The sequence below is a fragment of the Lepidochelys kempii genome, chromosome 21 (genome assembly GCF_965140265.1).
Source record: "Lepidochelys kempii isolate rLepKem1 chromosome 21, rLepKem1.hap2, whole genome shotgun sequence".
Lineage (NCBI taxonomy): Eukaryota > Metazoa > Chordata > Testudines > Cheloniidae > Lepidochelys > Lepidochelys kempii.
In genome coordinates, this window is record NC_133276.1 from 8,781,602 (window position 1) to 8,802,190 (window position 20,589).

The window sequence follows — 20,589 nt, forward strand, 5'->3', positions numbered from 1 at the left end:
CATGGTATAAAAGAACGAGAGAAACGTCATTGGATCAGTACAGAAGTAAATCATGGCCAAGCTGATCCTCCTCACCAGTAAGTCCATGCGTATTATTTTATATTGGTGCATATTTTTCACAAGAACTGTGCAGCTCTATTCTTGGTCACTTTAAGCTGCAACTGCAAAGAGACGTAGCACATCAGTAGGTCCTTACGGAGCACTCATTTTGTGCTGCATTGGAGCATGTGCTGAAGATCAGATTCACCGTACTAAATCAAGCCATTTGGTCCAGCTAGACCAGTGGTTTTCAACCTGTGGTCCATGGATCTCTGGGGGTTCGCAGACTGTGTCTAAGGGGTCCACAAAAGGTTGTCATTATCTTCTAACAGTGGTTTTCAATCTGTGGTCCAAAGACTATGTCTAAGATTTCCAAAGGTGTCCTCACCTCCATTCAAAATTGTTTAGGGGTCCGCAAATGAAAAAGGGTTGAAAACCACTCATCTAGACTAGTGCTTTGCCCATAGCAGTGGACAATGCCTGTGCTTGGAAGAAGGTCAAAGAACTTCCCAATGATGCACCAACCAATTGTGCAATGCTGTGCATAGGGTGGAAAATTCCTTCCTGACCTCCTATGGCATCAGTTTAACAGCCTGAGATATGATATGTGATCATTCCTATCCTCAGGACTTATCGGTCAATTATCTGACCTTCTTGATAAATACAGCTACAGTATTTGACTGAATCTTCCATGAATGATGTATGCTAAATTCAATCCCTGAATATCTACAACTTCCATTGATATCACTTATTCATGGGCAGGATTTGACCACTTGTTTGCAAGGTACGTCCTTGGGAAGGTCTTATTCATGAGTGCAATATGGCATCTTATGACTAGAATTGATGGGAGGTATTTGAGCCCTAGGCTTGTGAACTGTTTGTGCATTTTGCATTTTATTCCGATAGTCTCTTTACTTTTGCTTTTCTTGACAGGTCTAACACTTTTGCTGAATGCTCAGCTGGGTGAGTATTTTTCTTAAATGACTTTGTTCTTTCTTTGATATTTGCCATATCTTACTTGTATTGTGTCCCACCCATGAATGAAGCCCTATATAGCTATTTGCAATGTCTGAGGCGCATTTAAAATGGATCCAAACAAAACAATGACGTCCCATCTACATCCCACTCACATAGCCCCTCTACAGGAGATAGCAGTCGAACAGATAGAGATACATAGAGCATGGTGAATAAACAATTCTGTGAAGCTGGGAATGGGCAACAGGGGTGCATCACTTGATGATTATCTGCTCTGTTCATTCCCTCTGGGGCACCTAGCACTGGCCACTGTCAGAAGACAGGATACTGGTCTAGATGGACCATGGGCCTGACCCAGTCTGGCCGTACTTGTGTTCTTAGGAGAGCTCATCCACAATGGCAAGTATAGGAAAACAGGAAAGCATAAGATAAACATAAACTCTTAGATATAACCCATCCCTTGGTTCCTTACAGACCTACATTGTATGAGGAGCAAGATGGGCTTTAAGGAGAGCCCAAAATTCAAATGCGTGGCGTTCATAATTTAATCAGTGCACTCAGAACAGTGCATTAAGCCATCACATTCAATCAGTGACCAAGCTCCATTTTCCTTCTCTGCCAGACAAAACTGATGAGCTGTTCTGTTGTTTTAAAGGTAAAAGGTATAAAATCCACATAAAATTGACAGGCTCCAATTCTCCTGTCACTTACACTGGTTTTACTAATAGTGTAATGCGATTGACTTCAGTGGCATCACTCCTGATTTACACCCTTGTGAGTGTGTGGAGAATTGGGCCCATAGTTGATATTGACTAGAGCTGATTGAAATTTTGAAGTCTTGTTTTTGGGTTTTGGTTTTTTTTAAATCACCCAAACAGCTGGTGACACTTTTTGAAATTGAAAATGTTGACTTTTCAAAATGATAAATGTTCAGATTTGAATAAAGGGGAAAAACAGGGTTTGTTTTTTTAATTCCCTCCTTTTCTATCAGCTCTCATATTAATAGAAGAGACCGATGCCTAAGAATTCAAATAATACTGTTTGCCTGCCATAATTAGCAATGTTATCCAACCTTGCCATTAGTAGCTTGGTTGCTTCCATCATTAGTATCCTCAGTGGATCAAATCAGGATCTGGATTATATCATCAAGACATTAACCGGACATTCATGGGCTCATTCCTACCTTCTACATTTTATGAATTGTGGATCCACAGACACTGGTACCAGACCTAAATGGGGGAGTTTGAAGAAGCTATGCAGCAGCCTTCCTTGTCTTCTATTCCTATGTTTCTACACTGTGCAAAAGTGCTGCATTTTTCCTGAGGGTTTATTTTGTCGGCATTGACTTTACTGAAACGACCTCAAAGCAGCAAGCACCATGTCCGGTAGTAAGTGTTTTCAGAGTTGGGTCTTAAAGGATTAGAATGCTCCTCCTCATCATCTCTACTCTGAGGTCCCCTTGGTGTAGCCAGAAAGAGTCCTATCTGTGGCCATGCTTCATTTTCATGAACCGGCGTAGTTTATTATAACAAATATCCCTGTACCATCTCCCCCTCCTCTTGGCCAAAAACAGGTTCTGCCTATCTGCTGACATGCTACTTCACCAACTGGGCCCAGTACAGACCAGGCCTTGGGCGCTTCATGCCTGATAACATCGACCCATGCCTCTGTACTCATCTGATCTATGCCTTTGCGGGCATGAAGAACAATCAGATCACTACCATCGAATGGAACGACCTGACTCTCTACAAATCCTTCAATGGTTTGAAAAACCAGTGAGTAACCCAATGACAAGAGACTAAAGATAGATTTGTGCATTAACACCTGACTGTACGTACTAGATCCTTAAAAACCTCTGCATTATTATGAACAAGGCACTGAGACTTCAGAGTGAAGCACACATGACTGCTAGCTTTATGGATCATGTCTGCATTGCAGGGGCATCTGCACAGTGCTGGCTGAGCTCCCAAAGTCCTGACCAGCCTGCACTGGGCTCAGCGTGAAACCTAGAGACAGTGTCTTCTTTGGTTGCTCTAAAGTGCTAGGCATAGTCCCAAAACACCATAGTAACCACCCTTGAAGATTTGAGGTATTGTTGTAGAGGGAGATGGTACAGCAGCTCAAGAGAATCCATGTCTAGATCATTATTTACCTTCAGTTACTATGATCCTATATCCAAAATAGATTTCTGGGAACTTAAAGCAATATACCCAAGTGTATATTCTATTTATGTATATTATATATAATATGTTCCCATTAAATACATATCTAAATCAAACTGAGCTAATTTCACCAATGAGTGATCAATTGGGAGATGGCCTATCAATTTCTAAGGCTCACTTAGGGGTGAAATATGACACGGTGGATAGGAATCAGATCTGGGGTCCTTTCCTGGCTCTGCCACTAACGTGCTGTATGACCTTGGGCAAGTCACTTCTACTCTCTTTGCCTCAGTTCCCCCATCTGTAAAACAGGGATAATGAGATGCTTATCCCTCTGTAAAGTGTGTTAATCTCTATGGCTATAAAAGAACCTCTATAAAGAGCTAAGTATTACTGAGCAAGGCAAGGCAACACAACGAATCTCAGAGCACACTAGTCTCTCTTCTATCTCAGGACAGCAATTACAATACAGTGGGACATACCAAACCAGAATTCCTCCATTTGTTCTTTATTCATACCTCCCCGCCCCCATCTCAATCTTTGTAGGAACGGACAGCTGAAGACCCTCTTGGCTATCGGAGGATGGAATTTTGGAACAGCTCCGTAAGTCCAACCCATCCCTTTCTCTCTGACTGCATCCTGGTATTTTGAACATTTGAGGGAGTGAGTGAGGCAACAACCTGACTCCCTTCCCCTTTTTTCTCCCTAGATTTGCTGCGATGGTTTCCACTCCCGAGACTCGCCAGACCTTCATCAGCTCTGTCATCACATTCCTGCGCCAGTATGAATTTGATGGGCTAGACTTTGACTGGGAATACCCTGGCTCCAGAGGCAGCCCAGCTCAGGATAAGAGCCTCTTCACCGTCCTTGTTCAGGTAAGGAGGAAGCCAGCTCCTCGGTGCTGACAGAAACCTCAGTAAGAAGAAGAAAAAAAGTCACATTGTTTGTACAATGCACTACAAATGCTCCAGAGATGCATGTAAAACGTAAACGCATATAGGATACCAAAATACTGGTGATATTAGCAGAATTATTTATTCATTAATTAGTATTCAGCTCAGCAAATCTCCATGGGATTCTATAGCATAGATAAGAATGGCGGATCTGACCATAAATCAGCTGTAGGTTTATGATCATATGGAAGAGCCCTTAGTACTTGTAATTTCACAGCTGATGAATATTAAGGACGGGGGTGAAAATTTCAAAAGTGTGTAAGTGACTTAGAAGCTAAAGCCCGATTTTCAAAAGTGACTTAAACACTTAGACCCAAATTTTCAAAAGTATCTAGGTGTGTAAAAATTCAGACAGGTACCTAGTGTAATTTTCAGAAATGCATGAGCACACTGGACACCTAACTCCTCTTAATTTAAATGGGAATTATGCACCTAACCCACTTAGGTGCTTTTGAAAATCTGACCAGTCAACTATCTGCATCTTTAGGTGCCTAAGTGCCTTTGAAAATCTTCCCTTAGGAGTCTCAACGTCATTGAAAAATCAATGGGACTTGGGCTCTGAAGTGCCTAAGTCACTTTTGAAATTGGCACTTAGGAGCCTAACTCACTTAGATGCTTTTGAAAATGTTACCCGTCTTCTTCACATTGCCAGACAGAATTAACAAAACATGGGTGGACAAAACCGAGCAGTCTAATGGCCCTACTCATTGCAGTAAGAATTCTCAAGGAGGGAATGGGGCCATTTCTAATTTACCAGGTGCACATCAAGGGCGACCAGTGTTCAGTGTTGCTGCTCCTAACCAATTATGGGTTGTTGTTTTTTAATCTGCCTTAGGAAATGCTAGAAGCCTTCGAGCAGGAAGCCAAACAGGTTAACAAACCCAGGCTCCTGGTCACCGCTGCTGTGGCTGCAGGGCTCTCTAACATTGAGTCAGGCTACCAGATTCCTCAGCTCGGCCAGTGAGTACCATGCTTTCAGATATACTCTTCATCCCTCGCTTAAAGCACAGGCCACATTCGAGACAATGAATATATTTCACTGTGAAAACCAGCTTCATGTTCAAAAGCCTCAAGCCTGGCTGCCAAATTAGGCACCTAAATAAAGAAAGCCCTGATTTTCAAAGGTGCTGGGCACTCACTAAAACTTATGGGAGCTCTGGGGCTCGGCCCCTCTGAAAACTCAGACCAATATGGATTTAGGTGCTTGACTTGAGCCACTGAAGTTTGAAAAATTTAGCATCTGTAGTGAACTTTTGGCACTTAAAGCAGAATCCATCCTTTATCTACAGAGATTCTTTAAAGTAGACACTAAAAATACAAGGGCTGTTTATATCACTGCTTCTGATTAGGCTTTGAAAAGCCACTGTTGATGAGGAAATGAACCATTCCGAGATGAAGACAATAGCGAAGGTAATTTTATCTCCTCAGGTATCTGGACTACTTTCACGTGATGACCTACGACTTCCATGGCTCTTGGGAGGGATACACTGGAGAGAACAGCCCCCTGTTTCAAGGCCCCACTGACACTGGCAGCAATATCTATCTCAATATTGTAAGTATATCTTGACCAAGATCCTTTAAGGCCTATAATGATAGGAAATTAAGAACAAAGAACTGATCCTTGAAAACTGCAGTGATGGAAGAATTTACCTGCCACTTGTGATCCAGAGTCTGTAACTCACTGACTGTTTTTATAGGACGATGCCATGAATTACTGGAAGAACAACGGTGCCCCAGCTGAGAAGCTTATTGTTGGATTCCCAACCTATGGACACACCTTCATCCTGAGCAATCCATCCAACACTGCTGTCGGCGCTCCAACCTCAGGACCGGGGCCTGCTGGACCTTACACAAAACAGTCTGGGTTCTGGGCTTACTATGAGGTTTGTGGGCTATGTAGTTGCAGTGCACAAGTGAACAAAAATATCTGCTTGTTAAAACAATCTCAGGCCATCACAATGCATATAAATCAGAGTATAAATACTTCTATCGGAATAATTGTAACTGAGTATACAGAAAAGCAATTGTGACATCTAATATTAATGAATACTTAATCAACCCCCATCATGGATTAACTGTTTTTCCTCTTTCTGCTTAGTTAGTGCTAGAATTAGGCCCAAACCAAAACTCAGGAACCATACGCCCCAGACCTCTGAAAGCAGAGTATGAAACAAGAATTTAAATTTCATAGCTTAGCTCCTCAGTGACTGACAATAAAAAGCTGACATCTGTCTACTATGTGCTAGAGAACAGGCACCCGAGTATAGGAGCCCACAAGGGCCACCCATAAAGTATGAGATGAAAACAAGTGAATCTGTTTTGTACAAGAGTTGTTGCTTCAAAACTGCTGTTCCGTTTTCTGTCCATTGGCTATCTGGTTGCAGCAGTGATGGAAGATTTTGTTTTGTTTCACCCCCCTGTTTTTAGATCTGCACCTTCCTGAAGAATGGAGCCACTCAAGTGTGGGATACCCCTCAAAATGTCCCGTACGCATACCAAAGCACTGAGTGGGTGGGATACGACAACATCAAGAGCTTCAACATCAAGGTACGATGGGACCCTCTGACCTATCAAAACCAGTGGGATCCCATTCTGCATCACTGTAGTTCCTTGAGTCTCTTTTTTGTGGGCTTTGGACTGATCTTGGCTTCTTTCCTGGCCCTTAACAGGCACAGTGGTTAATGAAGAACAACTTTGGCGGTGCTATGGTATGGACAATTGACCTGGATGACTTCACTGGCACGTTCTGCAACCAGGGCAAATTCCCCTTGATCAGCACCCTGAAGAATGCTCTTGGACTGCAGAGCACAAGTGAGTGACTCCAGCAGGACAGGCTCCCAGAATTAGCACCCTTTCCTCAGATGTACATGAGAATTTGAATACGCCCACTGGTGTATATAATGCTGAGCTACACCCTCTCAAAAGAAGCAATTTTATATCCCCGCCTACAATTCACCTTCCATTAAATTCTCCTTTTGTGACTCCCCATCCCACCTTCCAGTCAAAGCACGGCTCTTTAGAGAGACCAGATTTGCTGGGATTCAAACGAACTGGTTTACTAAGGGGACTCCCGGCTGTTGCTAACCTAGCTTGAGCTAGTTTATAGATGCCCCTGCCATCTGGCAGAGCCCTTTAAAGATCTGTGTTCTGGAAAAAATTAACAGCTGCTCTAGTGGATCCCCTTGGAGATCAATCTCCTTTTACTTGAAGCTTGATTATTTTACGTTTCTGGGCCCTGATTGCCCAGTAATTTCCACTGCGTGCAACAGGTTTACAACAGAGGTGAGTCTGAACCTCTGAATCCATCAAGGAGGTACCCACTGATCACCCGATCCAAAACCTGCTTACGCCAATGAAAAGATTCCCATGGCTGTCAGTGGGAATTGAATCAGATCCTTCTTCTTCCAGTGTTTGATGCAGTCATCATGAGGCTCAGCCAGCGCACGGGGGGGGGGGCCTGTCCCTCTCAAAGACAGCAGACTGTGCATGGTATTGCCTGCTTCTAAGCACTGCATCTAATAACCATGGTCAGATACTAGAGTGATTGGGCATGTTATAAAATAATGGATTGTTATAGACCGATCTGTACATCATTTTCTGCTTCAGGCTGCACCGCTCCTGCTCAGCCCATTTCTCCAATCACAGCGGCTCCCAGTAGCGGAGGAAGTGGAAGTGGAAGCTCTGGTAGTGGCAGTGGGTTCTGTGTTGGCAAAGCCAATGGCCTCTACCCTGTTGCCAACAACAGGAATGCTTTCTGGCACTGTCTGAATGGTATCACCTATGAGCAGCATTGCCAAACTGGCCTGGTCTTTGATACGAGCTGCAGCTGCTGCAATTGGGCATAAACCAGGATCTCCAAGCAGATGAATTTGATCCAAATTCCCTATAGCTTTATGCATATCACTGAAACACCAAAATTCTGAAATAAAAGCCTGTAGCAAAAGCCCTCATGTGTTTATCTGTTTTACTGGACAGTGACTTCAGCATCACTTTTTATTGTTTTAGATTTATTTTTAGATAATGTGTCATTTTTAATTTGCCCCTGGGCACAGAAATTTTATTCTTTGTATTAAAGGATCACCAACTGAGATCGGGGCCCTGTGTTGGTAGGCACTGTACATGCACACAATAAGAGACAGTCCCTGCCCCCAAAGAGTTTACAGTTGACACACAAGCACACAAGACAAGGTAAAGGAAGGTTTATTATCCCCATTTTGGGGAGCTTAGAGAGACAGACTGACATGCCCAAGGTCACACAGGGTGGTCTATAGCAAAGTCAGGAATGAGCTCCTAAATACCAAACCAAAGACTTAATCACTAACCAACCAATATTGTGCTCAAGGAAAAATGCATGTGTCCCAAAGTGTGAAATGTGCCATTTAAAACTGTTTTTATCACACCGTCAGCTAGACCTTTGCTGAGCAGAATGAAACACAACAGTAAAAACACCAGAAGCTGCGAGAGTCTTGTCTAGCACTCCTATAGTTGCTCCCAGCAATGGAGCAGCACCCAAATTAACAACAGAGGGAAATTTCTGGCCAATAAGTCAAGTGAAGAAATCCTCCCAAAAGGAGCCAAATCCAGCATTCTGCCCACTCATGCCAACTGTACATTTTGACAGCCATGACAGCAGCTCCTACTGCCTCAAACTTAGGTGAGATAAGAAATAAAATGCTGGCAGAGTTAACCCAGACTAAGACTGATTTTTAAGCATGGGGGAGGGGAAAATATGAGAAATTTGAAAGAATTGAGATTTAGTTTGGTGCTTTGGAAAAAAAAGACATGCTGGAGATGTTGCTATTCTATTCTGCTCTGTTTTTATCATTATTTTTGTATTGTGATAGCACCTAGGACCCCTGGGCATAGACTGGGACCCCATTGTGCTAGGTGCTGTACAAACACAGAACCAAAAGACGATTCTTGCCACCACACCCCCCCACCACCACCACCTGAGAGAGGACCATCTAATAAAACAAGAGACAGCAGCTTGAGACAAAGCCAGATGGGGGAAACAATGAGACAATATTGGTCGGAATGATAGGCAGTGGTCTTAGCATGCCAGCTGCCTAACTACTGCCAGTTATAAGACATCTATCTAGAAAGCATCTAAAACAGTGTGTGCGCCAGGGCGTGAGGCTGTAGGATAGGGATGCTTTTAAACATAGGTGCTGCACCCCCTGGCCTGAAGTGATTTCCATCATACACAGGGTTTACAGTTTGGTTCAATGGCTCTCAGCACCCTCCTCCTCCCCCCCCCCCCCCCACTTTACACATTATTCCAGCACCCCTGCTTTTAAACAAGGCGGGGTGCTGATAGGATCTGGCCCCCTGTGGTATTTCTCATCTGAATATTCTGTGGCTTGGATGCATATTATTACTGAGAGTCCCCTTTTGCTAGAGGAACAGGAGGACTTGTGGCACCTTAGAGAGGAACCAATTTATTTGAGCACCAGCTTTCCTGAGCTACAGCTCACTTCATGGGATGCACCCGGGGCCTCCTTTTCTTTGTGCGGACACAGACTAACAGGGCTGCTCCGCTGACACCTTTTCGCTGGGTAACCTCGGCCCAACCCTGCAGGCTGGGGCCAGGGGATAGGAATGGGTCAGGTCGGAGCAGCCGCCCGCCACCTCCAGCCTCACTGCGAGCAGGAGACCAGCGCAGCGAGCCAGTCCGCGGAAGGACCGCCACAAAACAGCCTTGCCCGGGCTCAGAGCCCGCACCCGCGGTGCCCCGGTGTCTTTTGGCTCCGCCGGCAAATCGCTGCTCTGCGCGGTGCGCCCCGGCAGGGCGGCTCTGCGGCGGGCAGGGCGCCGCGGCCAGTGGGCGCCCCCGCGGGGCCGCAGCCCGGCGCTGGGCGCCCGCGGGCAGGAGCGCGGAGCAGCCCGGGGGGCGCGGGCGCGGCCGCAGCCGGTCGGGGAGCCCGGGAGTCCCCGCCCCCTCCCGTGGCCATGGCAACGGGCCGTACACACGGGCCGGCGGCATGATCTGGGAGTGGGAGCTGACCGGTGAGCGGAGCCGCGCCCAGCCCGGGCACCTCCCGGGGTGGGGGGCTCCCCCATCCGCCTCCGGCCCGGGCACCTCCCGGGGTGGGGGGCTCCCCCATCCGCCTCCGGCCCGGGCACCTCCCGGGGTGGGGGGCTCCCCCATCCGCCTCCGGCCCGGGCACCTCCCGGGGGGGGCCTCCCCCATCCGCCTCCGGCCCGGGCACCTCCCGGGGGGGGGGGGGCCTCCCCCATCCGCCTCCGGCCCGGGCACCTCCCGGGGGGGGGGCCTCCCCCATCCGCCTCCGGCCCGGGCACCTCCCGGGGGGGGGGCCTCCCCCATCCGCCTCCGGCCCGGGCACCTCCCGGGGTGGGGGGGTCCCCCATCCGCCTCCGGCCCGGGCACCTCCCGGGGTGGGGGGTCCCCCATCCGCCTCCGGCCCGGGCACCTCCCGGGGTGGGGGGGTCCCCTACCCCCGCCAGCCTCCGGCCCGGGCACCTCGGGGGGGAGGAAGGGGCTTCCCCGCCCGCACCGAGCCCAGGCACCTGCGGGGGGGGGGAATCCCTCGCCCATGTCCGGCCAGGGCCCCCCCCCCCGGGGGCTCCCCAGGTGATGCTGAGCAGAGCCACCGCCTGTGGCTAAATCACACCCCACGCGGGGGGGGGGGCGCCAGGTCGCCACGTGCTTGTTCTAACTCCATCCCCTTCTTCTTTCCTGCATCTGTAGCGGTGCAGAAGCGAAACTCGTTTGGATCATGTCAAGCCAGGAAAATGTTCCCCTTTCACCATGCCCCAGACAGACTCGGGAACCAGCTGGTCCCCATCCTTGGGGACCCCTGTCGTGGGCCCGGGACTTACCACACTGAAGAGGTGAGTCTTCTGCAGTAGAGCTCCCATCCCAGGGTAGTAGGATGAAGAGCCAGTTTGTGTCGCCAACCAAGATTGAGTCTCACCTGGCCTGGGGTATTTAATGTATTCAATGAGACAGTCCCCGCCTTGGAAAACTGTCTTTAGAGAGGTTTCAGAGTAACAGCCGTGTTAGGCTGTATTCACAAAAAGAAAAGGAGTACTTGGGGCACCTTAGAGACTAACCAATTTATTTGAGCATGAGCTTTCGTGAGCTACAGCTCACTTCATCGGATGCATACCGTAGATACTGCAGCAGACTTTATATACACACAGAGATCATGAGACAATACCTCCTCCCACCCCACTGTCCTGCTGGTAATAGCTTATCTAAAGTGATCATCAAGTTGGTCACTTTGGATGGGCTATTACCAGCAGGAGAGTGAGTTTGTGTGTGGTGGGGGGGGTGGAGGGTGAGAAAACCTGGATTTGTGCTGGAAATGGCCCAACTTGATGATCACTTTAGATAAGCTATTACCAGCAGGACAGTGGGGTGGGAGGAGGTATTGTCTCATGATCTCTGTGTGTATATAAAGTCTGCTGCAGTATCCATGGTATGCATCCGATGAAGTGAGCTGTAGCTCACGAAAGCTCATGCTCAAATAAATTGGTTAGTCTCTAAGGGGCCACAAGTACTTTTTTTCTTTTTGTCTTTAGAGACAAGGGGAATTTTTTTCAAGAGCACATAAACGGGGTAGACTCCTGAGTCCCATTTTGAATTGTACCCAATAGAAACAAAAGAAGGCATTATTATCCCTCATTTTCCAGCTGAGGCAGAGAGAGAATTAAGTGACTTTCCCTGAATCATACACAGAGGCTGTGACACAGCCAGGAATTGAATCCACATCTGATTCCCTGGCTCCTGCTTTAATCACAAGACCATCCCACCTGTGACAGTGACAATTGAAAAAAGGCCTTTTCTTGAGTTAAGAGACTTTAACAACAGGTTGGTCTCTAGCTGCTCAAATGCATTAAACCATAAACTGACGTGAATGACATCGTAACTGGCACTAAACATGCTTCTGCTTTTTACATACAGAGGAGTAGCATGATATATGCCTTGACTCATAAACCAGAGAGCCTCAAAGGTTATGTACTGGGAGCAAGAACATCCCTACGTTTCCCACCAGACTGCAAGGTAAGGAAAGCACACTCTACTGTGCGTCAAGGCTGCTGCGTGTTCCTGTGGGTGGTTAAAAAAATAAATGCACTGTAATTCCATCACAAGTGCTTGTGATATGTATGCCAAATTTCCATTCACTTTGCTGGCTACTGCAGATATTTGATGACAGAATTAAGCAGGTAGGGCCAGATTTTCCAAAGTATCCCTCCATCCATTTAAGCACCTAAATAAGTGGCCCAAATTTCAGAATGACTGAACATGCCTGGTGCACATTGGGTGCTGAGCTCTTTGGCAATTCTGATCTCTGGTTCACACAAACCTAAAAGGAGTCTTACTCTGAATTTTTTTGGGGGAAAAATACTTTTTCATTTACTAGTCACAACTCTATAAAAATAAGATAGTTCTACAAGGATTGCTAGTTTAGAAATTTATTCACTCTGGGTGAAATTCACCCTTGTGCTGAAGGCTAGCTCAATGCACCACTTAAATTCCACCTAAGAAACAGAAATTAAGCAATGGATGGATCTTATGCTGATCCTCTGCCCAGTGCTGAATTTCTCCCTCAGTTGCATATATATATATATATATATATATATATATATATATATATATATATATATATATATATATATATATATATATATATATATATATATATATATATATTTCATTAGAGATTACTCTGATATGCTGAAGCGTGAGGAAAGTATTCAACTATCCCCTCTACGGCTGATAAAGTAACCAAATACAAGGAATCCTTCTGTCACCTTCATTGCATGAACTTCTTAACCTGCTGAAGTAGCTCTTTGTTCTTACCTTCCTCAGCCAAGAGGATGTTTATCAGAAATAGATGTTGTTTATGAATTATAGATGGTGTCTAGATACAATGATGATGGGCACTTCAGAAATAGATTGAATCAGTTAAAGGGACAAACACAGACCAAACTTTGGAAGCTCGGTAATTGCAGGTTTCCACAGAAATACCCTACATACCTGCAGATCCCTTCATTGCTCCCAGAAGATAATAATTTTAGGAGTGATAGGGCACATACCGATATAAGATTAGTAGGAAAGTTTCATAGACGCCACCAAGAAAACTGCCCAGCTTTAAGGTTTGTGCTTTTCGGCCAAAGCATCTCTAGCAATCCAAAAACAGAACAGAATTACAGACTTCCTAAAATATATGGGTCCTGTCCTGTCCTGATTCTTATTTACACTCCAACCACTTTACACTGCTTTGGCAGCGTGCGTACATTTACATTTGCAAGCACTTTAAGGCCCCTTGACATGGTGAGAGCAGCTAGACTGTAAATGAGCATCAGGCCCCCAGTGCTAACTTCTTTTCTTTTCTTTTTTAATCTGCTGCCTGATAAATAGACCGTCACCCCTGGTCCTGGAACACACCAATCAGCATGGGTCAAAGACCGGAAGTTCCAGCCTACCTACGCCCCATTTTCTGTCAAGTCATCACGATTTCCGCAGAAGGCTCTGGATAGAGAGTTTTTCCCTGGGTACTATAAATCTGTTTCTCACTCCTTTAGCAGCAAGGTAAAAGCCAGCCTAGGCATTAAGGGATAGGATTGCAAAGGCACAAATGGGAGGTAGGCAACTGCGTGCCCTAACTGCCCTGTGTTGTGTACCTTGAAAATCTCACCTGGAGTGTATAAAGACACCCTACACCCCGAGGTTCCAATGTTGCCAAGACAGGGTAAATTTCAGCCAGATTTATCGATAGAAGCAAATGGCTCCAAAAAAAGCACAAAATCGATCTTCAGATGGGAATCTACCACACATGCCACATTGTGATCACTTAAGATGTCACTAACACAAGTGGAGGATGAGGTCCAAAATCCTGCTTTCATAAAATAGAATGTAAATTTCAATTTAACCACAGCACAAAACCAGGAAATCTTTTGGCACAATTCAGTGAAACGGAATCTCCACTCAAGATAAGCTCAGGGCTCCAATAGCAAGGGCGCTAAACATGTTAGCGTTAAAGCCCATTGATTGAGCATGACAGAGGAAATTGCACAGCATCAGTGCTGCCCTACATCGGGCTCCAGTTAGTGTCTTAAGCTCTTCATTTTCATGAACATTAAAAAACTGCCCCATATTCACCAACAGACTGGAAAAAAATAGCAAGGTTATGGTGATCTCCAAAAAATACTTCTGGAAACAGAAACATTATGCAACAGAAAAAGATTAAAGTTAAAGCTACTATTGCATAGATATATTTTAGTGGACAAAGTCAGCTTTTGTGGTTTGTAGTCACAATCTGTAGTGTAACAGTCTGATTTCTGTTGTTTTGATTATTTAGATCATAGTAAGACAAGAAATATTCACAGCAAAAAAGAGAGACTATGTTGTCTGTTTTACAGATCTCCTTTTCACATAGCATGTTTAGAAGCATGCCTTTAGAAATCAGCATCCATGAACCTCTCTCCACTATGAATTTGTTGCAGGGATCTCATTTTTTTTCAATCTTTTGATATGTTTGCAGCATACCCTGAGTCTGAAGGACTGGATCAAATACAGAGAGGAGAGATGTAACCAGGGACTGCCCCAATAGCAGTGCCTAATCGATTTCATAAATGATCTGGAAAAAGGGAGAAACAGTGAGGTGGCAAAATTTGCAGATGATACAAAACTACTCAAGATAGTTAAGTCCCGGGCAGACTGCAAAGAGCTACAAAGGGATCTCTCAAAACTGGGTGACTGGGCATCAAAGTGGCAGATGAAATTCAATGTTGATAAATGCAAAGTCATGCACATTGGAAAACATAATCCTAACTATACATATAACATGATGGGGTCTACATTAGCTGTTACCACTCAAGAAAGAGATCTTGGAGTCATTGTGGAGAGTTCTCTGAAAACATCCACTCCATGTGCAGCAGCAGTCAAAACAGTGAACAGAATGTTGGGAATCATTAAGAAAGGGATACAGAAAATATCCTACTGCCTCCATATAAATCCATAGGACGCCCACATCTTGAATACTGTGTGCATCTCAAAAATGATATATTGGAATTGGAAAAGGTTCCAAAAAAGGCGACAAAAATCATTAGGGGTATGGAACGGCTTCCGTATGAGGAGAGATTAATAAGACTGGGACTTTTCAGCTTGGAAAAGAGACGACTAAGGGGGGATATGATAGGGGTCTATAATATCATGATTGGTGTGGAGAAAGTAAATAAGGAAGTGTTATTGACTCCTCATAACAGAAGAACTAGGGGTCATCAAATTAATAGGCAGAAGGTTTAAAAAAACAAAAAGGAAGTATTTTTTCCACACAACACACAGTCAACCTGTGGAACTCGTTGCCAGAGGATGTTGTTAAGGCCGAGACTATAACAAGGTTCAAAAAAGAACTAGATAAATTAATGGAGGATAGATCCATCAATGACTATTAGCCAGGATGGGCAGGGATGGTGCCCCTAGCCTCTGTTTGCCAGAAGCTGGGAGTGGACGATAGGGGATGGATCACTTGATGATTACCTGCTCTGTTCATTCCCTCTAAAGCACCTGGCATTGGCCACTGTCAGAAGACAGGATACCGAGCTAGATGGATCTTTGGTCTGACCTAGTATGGCCGTTTTTATGTGATGACTACTCAAGATTTAGAATCCCAGTGTGATGAACCAAAGACCATATCATGCACATCTCCTCGTGGATCAACGTGGCACTTCTAAATCAGCAGAGTATAAACTCCTTGTCTAAATCAGTTGCAGAAATTAGATCTATTTTGTGTTCATCTTCCTTTAGACCTGGAACTTATGAAGCAGACAAGCTGCCACACAAGAAAATCACCTGGCCAATGAAGTTTGGGTCTCCAGATTGGTCTTTAGTACCAGTGCTAGAGAGGAGGACTCTAAGAACAGAGGTATGGAATTTATGTAAAGGTATCCACATAGTTATTGTTTACTTTTGAGATGGGACTTGGTTGATCAAGGCATCAGACAAAGGAAACCGTACAGTTACCCAGAGGGACTAATGTCATTCTCCCCGTGCAGCATGCTGTACATAGAGAAAGAGAGGAAAATTACTAGAAATCCAAGAGGCTTAGAAGCAATGGGAAAGAAACATGACTGTTAATGAAGTTATGGTTGGGCATGCAGGGACTAATTTATGAAGAATGGGTCTGGAGAGAGGGCTGAAACAGTAAACTGTAAGTTATCTAGGACAGGACAGTTCCAGTCTAAGGATATAAAGAACCTCAGGAAATATGCTAGGGCAATGTCTCATGTTTCCCTCTAATGCTAATCCACATAGAGGCTAATACTGCTAACAGCTAATGAGAGTTAGTCCTGTAACTCAAGCGATAGAGATTCAGAGTTCAAACCGCACTCCCGACTCACTCTGGAGCTTCTTAAACTTGCCTATTTCTTTCAGCGCTGTTTTACAATGTGCTCTACTTTTAAAAGCTGTTACATCCATCCATATTTATTTCTGTTTTAGCTGATTACAGATAAAGAATTCAGGAAACATCGGAATCGATTGGCCTACTTGAGCTTATACTACAGCTGAATAGTTCTACCCATCAGAGTGTATCTTTTCCTTTCCAATTCTGTTTTTAGCTGCACCAAGAATCGGGGTGTAAAACTAGTTCTCCTATGCTACTCGGACTCCAAAATCAGGCTGCTTCATAGAGAACTGACCAGTGTTTCCATTAGGGCTTAATTGGTGTCATTTCACTTTTTTTTTAAAAAAAACACATCAGGTTTGGAACATGCTCCAGTGTCAAAGTGTATGTGGCCAGTGTGTGTGGGGGTGAAGTTTAATAAAAGTCTGACTTTTGGTGCTAGTGGGTTTGATTCTCTACTGCGCTGGGTCTTGCACTGTGATTGACAGTAGTGCAAGGTGGGTTTAAAAGGCTAGCAAATCAGAATGTGCAGGAATAAGCAAAGTAGTGGAGGATTAGGCCCAGTGGCTAAACTTGGCATGGCTAACAGTGTTGGTGCTGCATTTCCAGCCAGCAGCAGGTGCTTATGTTCACCTCATAAGCCTGAGGATCCTCGTCACGTAGATTGAAATCCATAGGAGTTAGGCCCCTAAATGCCGTTTAGGTTCTGGCCCATACCATTTGTTGCTCTTTCACAGAGATTGTGATGGAAGACAGATGCTGCCAGAAGGTCATCAGCTGTGGATCTAGAAAGTCTGCTTAGTGTTAATAAAAAATAGAAGGGGTTGGGTTTTTTTTTATTCTAGCAACGTCCTGCTTATTGGAGGACCCTAGAAAAGCAAGCTGCCCCAGGGCATATCTACAATACAAGCTGGAATTCATGACCTGGAGGTGTTTGGGGGAGGGGGAGGAAGAGTTAGGAAGGGGTTGAAGATGCACATGCTTATCCATTTCCTGTGTTCTTTCTTCCCACTCCCTTGCATGCTTGGAAGTCTCTCAAAGAATAGATGGATTTTGAAACTAGTAACTCCACCACTGGAATGATCCTCCAACGCGGATACCCCCTTCTAGCCATAAGCCCTCCTGCGCCTTCCCCAAATGCAATTAATAAAATCTAGCGAAAAAAATAGAAACAAAAACCCAGTCCCGAGCTGAGCTTTTACCCCAAACAGGGAAAAGTGCCAGAAATTCCATAGAGTCCATTGGAGACTTTGTTATTGATCCTGATTTTACAGGGAAGGTGCTCAGATGCTACAATGAGGGACAGCAGCATAAAACCCAACGATGGATAGATAATTTCCATGCCAAGCCTGTATTACCTTCTGAAACCATTATAATACAAGAGTAATCCCTTGTCACGCTAAAGGTGGCAGGTTATAGCTCTGAACGCAGAGGCTTTAGTGGCAGTTGCTGATATTTCTTAAGCAACATATTATCAGTCCTCATAGTAACTGTGCTTCCTCTTATTACACACCCTCAGAAATGCGTAGTTTTTCTTGACGGCATAATTTATCTAAATTCATGCTAGGATATCAGGGGCAAGGAGGTAATGTTTGTGCATGGTGTGGGAAGTCCCATTATGCCAGTCACTATATCGTTTTCATACATTCATTCAGAAGCCACGGACCTCAGTACATTTTCGTTTGTGCAACAGCTGCAGTACAATATTCATGGGATTGCTACTCTTCAGTAAAGTTACAGGAATTCACCTGGAAATTTTGTGCACAGGTCACATTACTGAGAGCCTTCACTGTCATAGGGGAATAACTCAGCTAGTGAACGTACCAAGTCAGCTACATAAAATCTTTCAGGTATTCTCTCAATGGAGAAAGCTTTCCAGAGAGTTAGATGTATTTATTTCAATGTGTTAGATTTCTTTGGGACTTGTGGAATTAAAATTACACACTCTTTTAGCTTTAATCTTTCCTCAGAACCCTAGGGATTGATGACATTATTATTATTTAATATTTACCTCACTCAAAGGCCCCTTGCCAGGCAGAGCCCCATTATTTTAGGCACATAAACACTGGCATCTCACCTGGACCAAGATGGTGAAGCGATGCTTGTCCTCGGGGGGGGGAGTCCCTAGAACATGTTCAAAGTCCAGGTCGATCCCATCAAACCCATACTGATGGAGGTACCCAATGACGGAGTTGATGAAAGTTTTGCTGACAGTGGCTGTGGCCACCACGGTAGTGAACCTGGGAAGAACGGATTTCTTAGTTAGACTGGAAAACCATCCTCACTTTGACTCCCAACCCTACTATTCATCAGCAGCAACTCCTCTGTCTATTTTCCTGGTCACCCCTTTTGTAAATGCAGCTCCCTGCCTTCCCAGCCCAAGTCAGCCTCCCTTTCATTGTCTCTGCCATCATTTTCATCTGTCATCAGAGTTGCACATGGTTCACAAGTGTCTCTTTCACCATGGTCATCACCTTTAAAGTTCCCTTTGTGCAGAGGGCCAGCCTGAGCCCATTTAGGCCCCCAAAAAGAGGGCTTATTTGGTGCTGGCCCTCTGGACAGGGGTAGATTTCATCTTTGGAACATGTTAAGTGCCACATGAAGACTCTTTTATTCATCACTATCCTAATCTTCATCCCCCTAGACTCTCCTCATCACCATAGCCATCCTCCTCTTCCTCCATCACCTATCTTTTCGCTATCATTATCCCCATCAACGCCACCCGCTCCGGCTCTGCTCTTGACCAGGGGACCATCAACAGCCATCACCAACGTGTCACCAGAATGTTCATTTCCATCCCTAGCCATCACACACAACTCAGGGAACTCACGTCTGGGTCCCAACGTTCCATCCTCCAATGGCTAGCACGGTGACCATTTTCTTGTTGCTGTGGGAGAGAGTAGGAAAAACAATGAAATATATTTAGAGAGAGCAAGGCATCTGTTTGTTTTTTTAAAAATCAAGCTTTTCCTTCTAGAAGGGCAGATCCTCAGCTGGTGTAAATCACCGTCACTCCATTACAGCCAATGGAACGATGTCAGTTCACACCAGCTGAGGAGCTGGCCCAGAGATTTAGGAACTATGAGTTACTGACCATTGAACCATGGGCCGAGGACATTATTGTTCCATTCGTACGGAGCGATCTCATTGTTGCTCTTGGTGGCAAAGGCATAAGTTACATAGGTACAGAAGCATAGGTCCACATTTGCTGGTTTATATGTGGCAGTTCTATAAATCAGAGTAATAAAATAAATAATAATAAATTGACCACCGATAGAAACATCACATAAGATGTAACAGACAAATATCATCAAAAAACAGCCTGATATATTGTCCCCACGTAGCCAGAAAGGTGGTATCAAGCCATCATTTTCCTCCCGCTCCACTTCTTCTGCTAAAGTAGGTATCAACTGGTGATTTGGTCCCTCCCCTTTTGCCTACCAGTGGAGAGGGATATACAGCTGGTCCATGAATTGCAGAACTTGTATGGGATGTGTGGGCCCCAAAGCAACGGTACCCCTATTGGCCTCTTACTTTGCTTGTGCTGAACATGTGTAACTGAACAAGTTATATAAGAAAAAGAGTTGAAGGTTTTGTATAGAGGGGTGATCAATACCGTATCACCATAATGCACAAGATACTAAGAACTAATGCAAGTTCAACAAGGTAAACAATTACGTTGAGATTACATATGGCCCAATCACTACAGCCACTGGACTCTCCCTTACCTGCTCTATCAACCACTCCTCCTTGGCACAGACACCATGCCAGCACTGTGAAAATGCTCTTATCTGAAAGGCCCAGGGTGCCTCTTGTGTGTTTGAACTTGCTTTAGAAAAAGATTGAAGAATTCACTGGAGAAGAGCTAGCCAGCCATTGAGAGTCAAGGTAGTGTGCTAAACAGCCGCTCAGATTTTCTTCCAAGCTAACAACACTACAGAGCCCTGAAGAAATATCTACAGAAGCAAGGCTGGAATTTGCATTGTATCAGTAATATTCATGAACCCAATGTATTCTTCTCCATTCTCCCCATAGGCTATTATTCCTGACTGACAGGACACAGCACCAACCGTCCAGCAGCATTGT

General features: G+C 45.0%; 2 protein-coding genes across 2 annotated transcripts; both read left to right on the forward strand.

Annotated features, from left to right (window-relative positions):
- The first annotated feature begins 52 nt into the window (after positions 1 to 52).
- LOC140901161 (acidic mammalian chitinase) lies at positions 53 to 7,974 on the forward strand. Its single transcript, XM_073319497.1, has 11 exons — positions 53 to 77; positions 973 to 1,002; positions 2,588 to 2,789; positions 3,723 to 3,779; positions 3,886 to 4,051; positions 4,965 to 5,089; positions 5,558 to 5,681; positions 5,827 to 6,012; positions 6,557 to 6,676; positions 6,799 to 6,940; positions 7,736 to 7,974. The coding sequence occupies exons 1-11, from the start codon at positions 53 to 55 to the stop codon at positions 7,972 to 7,974; spliced, it is 1,416 nt and encodes a 471-aa protein (XP_073175598.1).
- A 2,058-nt stretch (positions 7,975 to 10,032) lies between these two features.
- Positions 10,033 to 16,937, forward strand: CIMAP3 (ciliary microtubule associated protein 3). The gene is made up of 6 exons (XM_073319678.1): positions 10,033 to 10,135; positions 10,839 to 10,981; positions 12,057 to 12,155; positions 13,518 to 13,651; positions 15,906 to 16,023; positions 16,599 to 16,937. Exons 1-6 carry the CDS (start codon positions 10,111 to 10,113, stop codon positions 16,665 to 16,667), a joined length of 588 nt encoding a protein of 195 aa, XP_073175779.1. The 5' UTR covers positions 10,033 to 10,110; the 3' UTR covers positions 16,668 to 16,937.
- The last annotated feature ends 3,652 nt before the right edge of the window (positions 16,938 to 20,589 follow it).

What these genes read in the sequence shown, in the direction of transcription:
- LOC140901161 (XM_073319497.1), top strand. Translation starts at nt 53, where the DNA reads ATGGCCAAGCTGATCCTCCTCACCA. An exon ending in TGGAATTTTGGAACAGCTCC is followed by an intron (nt 3,780 to 3,885) that starts GTAAGTCCAACC and finishes TTTTCTCCCTAG; the next exon opens with ATTTGCTGCGATGGTTTCCA. An exon ending in CAGATTCCTCAGCTCGGCCA is followed by an intron (nt 5,090 to 5,557) that starts GTGAGTACCATG and finishes TTATCTCCTCAG; the next exon opens with GTATCTGGACTACTTTCACG.
- CIMAP3 (XM_073319678.1), top strand. Translation starts at nt 10,111, where the DNA reads ATGATCTGGGAGTGGGAGCTGACCG. An exon ending in GGACTTACCACACTGAAGAG is followed by an intron (nt 10,982 to 12,056) that starts GTGAGTCTTCTG and finishes TTTTACATACAG; the next exon opens with AGGAGTAGCATGATATATGC. An exon ending in GGAGGACTCTAAGAACAGAG is followed by an intron (nt 16,024 to 16,598) that starts GTATGGAATTTA and finishes TTTCTGTTTTAG; the next exon opens with CTGATTACAGATAAAGAATT.